Raw genomic sequence first — 6,023 nt, 5'->3', positions numbered from 1 at the left:
ACACAAAATACAATTGATACTGTAGGCCTTCTAATAACAAAGAGAGAACAATAAGCCTGACACAGTATTTCACCGGATGTATAAATGTGAAGCATCCGGTTGTAGTTTCCACTCACTACCAAATATGGTGATGAGAAGAAGCCCAGTTGCCAGCAGTGGGAGAAAATGGAGAAATGTTTTTGGCTAACATTCTTCTCATTTTCTCATCAATGAAACATTTGCTCTACATAAAGTTTTCTGTTTCCAAAACTAGAATCTGTAACAAACAGAGTGGACTGCATTTTGTAGACTTGACCCTTTTCCAAAGTTGTCAAAAATTGCATTGTTTAGAAGAATTCAAGGGCGAATTGAGTTATTGCACGCACACACACACACTTCAGTGCCCTAACGGAAATATGATAATAAATGCTAGAACACGCTAATAGGATCTCACGAGCTCATGCTTGGCTCTGCTCACCTCCTTGCTTGTTCGGCCCACTAGTATTAATTTGCTCCCATTGGAAACAACAGGCTTTGGTCCATCTTGGGTTAATTATAAAAATATTTGATAATAAGGAAAAATGTGCAAAATATCCACATCCATTTGGTTTCATATTCAACTATTCCTCAACTCAGTCAGGAACATAGCACTAAGGTACTGAATAAAAACAGAAGCCTGATAGTCCAAACCAAGACTTCCTGACTGGGTGGAAACAAAACAACAGACTGTAACACATTATTATGTAGGGTGGAAGACTAATGCCTTCCTAGGCTAAAGGGTCAGATTCTAAAAAGCCAACATCTGGTGGGGCCAGCCAAGTGAAAGCTACAACATATCTGCACCATCCTATGAACTTTAGGCACACAATGGTGGTCTATAGGAGAGACAGAGACCAGTGTCCACATGATATGAGAAATGCAATCTTAATTACTCAGCTTGTTTAATAGTCAGGGTAGAGGATGACATAGCCAGGATACTGGATAAACAGGGTTTGTGCATTTACAATTAAGATAGGCATCGGGGGAAAACATTAAACAGGAAAGAGACTCAAAGACGTACACACGGGATAAAGACACTGTGAGAAGATACATCCTACAGTGAAACTTACTCACAGAGGGATCTGGGGGAGAGAGGCAGATAGAGAAAGAATTCAAGGTGAACCTTATCAAACAAAACATCTTAATACAATGTTTACATGAAAGCAACTCATGTTTGAAATTAAGTTGGACCCTAAAATATCCATGCACTGGTAAAGTTTTTCTACTTAAAGTACTAGGCTACATGATCTACTTAGAAAGGTAACTCAAATCAACCTGACCTCTGAGATCCAATCTGTCATATAAAATACGGGGAATAAACAAAACTGGGGGTATAATGAATTGACAATAAATTGAAGTACATCTCTAAAACAAACATGTTATTTGCATTTGACCTGCAGTGTAATAAAAAAAAAGGGAAAGTAAAATTGAACGTAGAATGAGTAGCTTTCCGTGGTGTGGTAGGGAAGAGAGATGTCAAGGGAAGCTGATGGAGGTAATAGGCGAGGGCAGAGGGCATGTGGAGGAAAACGGATCTGTTTGTCATCCCTAGATTATTGTTATTACAAACAGTCTCGATTCTCAGAGGACTAGTGCCACTGCAACACCCCCCTTTCCCAGGCAGAGGTCAGGCAGAAAATGGTAGAGCACAACAAACAAACAGCCGTTGAACAATGTATTTGTTGGTTAAGGAGCCGGCCTAAATCTGCTGAACACATTACCCACTCCAAGACGGCTGGCCACCCACCCTGACCCCTCCCTGGCACTAGCAGCCCACTGCAGGCGAAGACACAAGGGTCACTTACTCCCCTAGACCTGAGGTAACAGGGGCCTTTAACCCAGGCCATGGCAGTAATGAATATAACTATCCTGTTACAAACATTTAGTAATAAATCTCTCAATAATACATCTTACAGCTGAAATAACGAGCACAAGACAAAGGGCCACATCCCCAGATCTTCCAAGTCCTATCTGATCACATCACAATAGTATTTCCACTATTGAACAGTAATATTTTATTTATTAATCCTGCCATTTCTAAAGATTTCTAAAGATCAGGGAGACACTGGTAAATACAGTTGTACATTGAATTTATTGTACTAACAAATAAATATAAATAATTTAATCCATGCAATATTATTTATAGAATGGTTAATTTTAGTCACACATGTCACATATATGAACTGGCATGACATAAAGAGATCTTACAATAATAAAACAATGTAATTGACCACAGCAGGTCTGTCCCTATCATTAGTCATCTAGGTCATATGGGTGGCAGGTAGCCTAGCAGTTAAGAGTGCTGGGCCAGTAAGCGAAAAGTCGAATCCCCGAGCTGACTAGGTGAAAAATCTGTCTGTGCCTTTGAGCAAGGCACTTAACCCTAACTGTTCCGGATAAGATTGTCTGCTAAATGACTAAAATAAAATCTAATTACATCAACACAGGGCCGGCTCAAGCAGGTTGAATCTTTTAGTGGCCCCCCTCTGGTCTGAGGAGAGAAAAATGTACTTTTTAAAGTGAATTTCCTGTAATTATACACATTTTGCAATGGGGCATAGAGAAAATGTTGCCATTTTAAAGCAAATTTTCTGCAGTTCTACACATTTTGTCATGGGGCAGAGAAAACATTTAGCAATTTTATAAGACCTTAAAAGCAATTCTACTCATTTTGCAATGGGGAAGAGATGCAGTTTCAGTCAAAAGTTTGGACATACTCATTCAAGGGTTTTTGTTCATTTTTACTATTTTCTACATTGTAGAATAATAGTGAAGACATCAAAACTATGACATAACACATATTGAATCATGTGGTAACCAAAAAAGTGTTAAACAAATCCAAATATATTTTAGATTTGAGATTCTTCAAAGTAGCCACCCCTTGCCTTGATGACAGCTTTGCACACTATTGGCATTCTCTCAACCAGCTTCATGAGATAGTCACCAGGAATGCATTTCAATTAACAGGTGTGCCTTGTTAAAAGTTAATTTGTTGAATTTCTTTCCTTCTTAATGTGTTTGAGCCAATCAGTTGTGTTCTGACAAGGTAGGGTTGGTATACAGAAGAAAGCCCTATTTGGTAAAAGACCAAGTCCATATTATTGCAAAAACAGCTCAAATAAGCAAAGAGACATGACAGTCCATCGTTACTTTTAAGACATGAAGGTCAGTCAATGCAAAACTTTTAAAGTTTCTTCAAGTGCAGTCGCAAAAACCCTCAAGCTCTATGATGAAATTAGCTCTCACGAGCACCACCACAGGAAAGGAATAGTTACCTCTGCTGCAGAGGATATGTTCATTAGAGTTTCCAGCCTCAGAAAGTGCAGCCCAAATAAATGCTTCACAGAGTTCAAGTAACAGACACATCTCAACATCAACTGTTCAGAGGAGACTGTGTGAATCAGGCCTTCATGGTCATATTGCTGCAAAGAAATCACTAAAGGACACAAATAATAAGAAGAGACTTGCTTGGGCCAAAAAACACGAGCAATTGACATTTGCTTTGCTGGTGACACTGTCTGTGATTTATTTAGAATTCAAAGCACAGTTAACCAGCATGGCTACCACAGCATTCTGCAGTGATACGCCATCCCATCTGGTTTGCGCTTAGTGGGACTATAATTTTATTCTAACAGGAAAATGAACCAATACACCTCCAGGCTGTGTAAGGTCTATTTGACCAAAAAGGAGAGTGATGGAGTGCTGCATCAGATGACCTGGCCTCCACAATCACCCGACCTCAACCCAATTGAGATGGTTTGGGATGAGTTGGACTGCAGAGTGAAGGAAAAGCAGCCAACAAGTGCTCAGCATAAGTGGGAACTCCTTCAAAACTGTTGGAAAACCTTTCCAGGTGAAGCTGGTTGAGAAAATGCCAAGAGTGTGCAAAGCTGTCATTAAGGCAAAGGGTGGCTACTTTGAAGAATCTCAAATATAACATATATTTTGACTTGTTTAACACTTTTTTGGTTACTACATTATTCCATCTGTGTTATTTCATAGTGTTGATGTCTTCACTACTATTCTACAATGGAGAAAATAGTACAAATAAAGAAACTCTTGAATGAGAAGGTGTGTCCAAACTTTTGACTGGTACTTTACATTTATGAAGTTTTCTGCAGTTCTACATATTTGACATTGAGGCGTAGAGAAAATTGTGCAATTTAATTAAACTAATTCATGCTATTCTAATAATTTGCCATGTGGCAGAGATGCATTTGATTCGACGAGATGACCCGCCTCGCCAGTCGCTGCTGCTGTCATGACCACTCCAGTATTAGTATAAATTGAGGCGCCAGTAAGATGAGTCAGCCCAGTGTCCGGGACAACATTCCGTACTTGGCTTGCGCGCTTCTTTCAAGCCTTAGTCTACATTCGTTGGCAAATAAATTGGATTACTAACTGCAGAAATGTCGGAGACTGTCAAGCCACTAACTTCATTTTTCATCGAGGACATCTTGTCCATTAAAGAAAAGACACGGCTAAACGTAAGGTGCTCTTCTTCACACAAGTCCAAGGAGGGATGCGCTCAATGGAATAACCAACAGCACGATCAGGTATCACAGTCCGCGGAACTTTGCGCAAAGCACACCGCATTTGGAGCGCGGAAAGGTGAGCACATTGGATCTTATTTAGGCAACTTAAAGAAAGTGTAGGCCTATAGGCACATTTATATTTTGACGGGGGTGTGCCAGATTCCCTGGAATTATACAAATGTATAAAAGGTAATATTCGATATATGAACCTGTGGAGTAGTCAGCTCACCTGTCAATTGCCAAATTTTGACCACAAACGGGCTAATCATTACTTTCTTTTACAGATTCCATTGCCAGCTCTAGTTCCAGCACCCCAGATGCTATGAAAAGTTTTACATCAGCGGGAAAACAGAAACGCTCGCGCGCTGCCTTTTCGCATCTGCAAGTGCTAGAACTGGAGTCTAAATTTAACCACCAGAAGTACCTGTCCGCTCCTGAAAGAGCCAATCTTGCTAACACGTTGAGACTGACGGAGACGCAAATTAAAATCTGGTTTCAGAACAGAAGATACAAAACCAAACGCAAGCAGCAAGCTACGGAGTACTGTAAGGATTTATTTCAAAAGTCAGAAGGACTAAATACAGAGGACGATTTAGTCAGAGCATCACTTCTCACCACGTTGTACAAAACATATCAATTCCGACCATATGTGTATGACTTTAATCGCACATGGAGACCAACTCTGTGGTGAACATTAAATCTACTGGATAATATTAATGTCAATATGGTCACTATTCCTTATGAGGGAGCATGTTAAGCTAATTATGTAACATATGTATTTTATCTACTTTTCTATGGCTATACACTGTAACCTACCTATGTCATAAACTGTCAGCTGTCATTCTTTTTTATTTGTAGCCTATACCTCTATAAGTATGTTATCACAGCAAAAATAGTTATTTATTTGTTTTTTTCCTGAAAATGTATGTTGCAAGAAAATAAATAGTGACTGATTTGAAGTTGAGACTAAGTAACTCAAATGATATTGCAGTGTCAAGGTCTATGAAAAGTTTTGCCAGCTGTAGTAATAGAAGTGTGCTAAATTTGTCAGTACCCATGCAGCTCACTATTTCATTTAGGGAGTAGCCTAGTTATGGTTATTAAAAATGAAAGTGTTTACTCAAGTTTACTCTTTCCATTTTGCTGAGTTATAGCTAAGCAAGCATACATGGCACTATTCTGAGCTCTGAGATGATTAAGATAAAGAACACTATGTACTGGGCCATGGCTGGTTGTGGAAATAAGGTATGACTCAACAGTTATTTTGCCATTTGTTGACAAACACCTCTCCCTGTGCGAGCCATAAGTGTCGCTTTAAACTGAATGTATAGACTTACATGCAGGAATGAATGCTTGAAATAGGGTCTACAGAAACTGTTGCTCGAGGCAAACAATGGTTGTACCTGTAGTTAAACTCTGATAATATTAGCAAATTGCATGAGCAGATAAGGGTTTGGCTGGAAAACCTGA

At 39.3% G+C, this 6,023-nt stretch overlaps 1 protein-coding gene across 1 annotated transcript; it reads left to right on the top strand.

The window, feature by feature from the left end:
• The first annotated feature begins 4,293 nt into the window (after positions 1-4,293).
• Positions 4,294-5,529, top strand: nkx3-1 (NK3 homeobox 1). The gene is made up of 2 exons (XM_021621468.2): positions 4,294-4,629; positions 4,838-5,529. Exons 1-2 carry the CDS (start codon positions 4,428-4,430, stop codon positions 5,242-5,244), a joined length of 609 nt encoding a protein of 202 aa, XP_021477143.1. The 5' UTR covers positions 4,294-4,427; the 3' UTR covers positions 5,245-5,529.
• Positions 5,530-6,023: the final 494 nt, after the last annotated feature.

The sequence above is a fragment of the Oncorhynchus mykiss genome, chromosome 11 (assembly GCF_013265735.2).
Source record: "Oncorhynchus mykiss isolate Arlee chromosome 11, USDA_OmykA_1.1, whole genome shotgun sequence".
Taxonomy (NCBI): Eukaryota; Metazoa; Chordata; class Actinopteri; order Salmoniformes; family Salmonidae; genus Oncorhynchus; species Oncorhynchus mykiss.
Note: the sequence above shows the minus strand (reverse complement) of the source record. Positions and strands in the feature narration are given on the sequence as shown.

Bases quoted from the DNA above. Each gene is read 5' to 3' on its own strand.
- nkx3-1 (XM_021621468.2), top strand. From the start codon at position 4,428: ATGTCGGAGACTGTCAAGCCACTAACTTCATTTTTCATCGAGGACATC. The intron at 4,630-4,837 runs GTGAGCACATTG...TTTCTTTTACAG, and splicing joins CGCATTTGGAGCGCGGAAAG to ATTCCATTGCCAGCTCTAGT.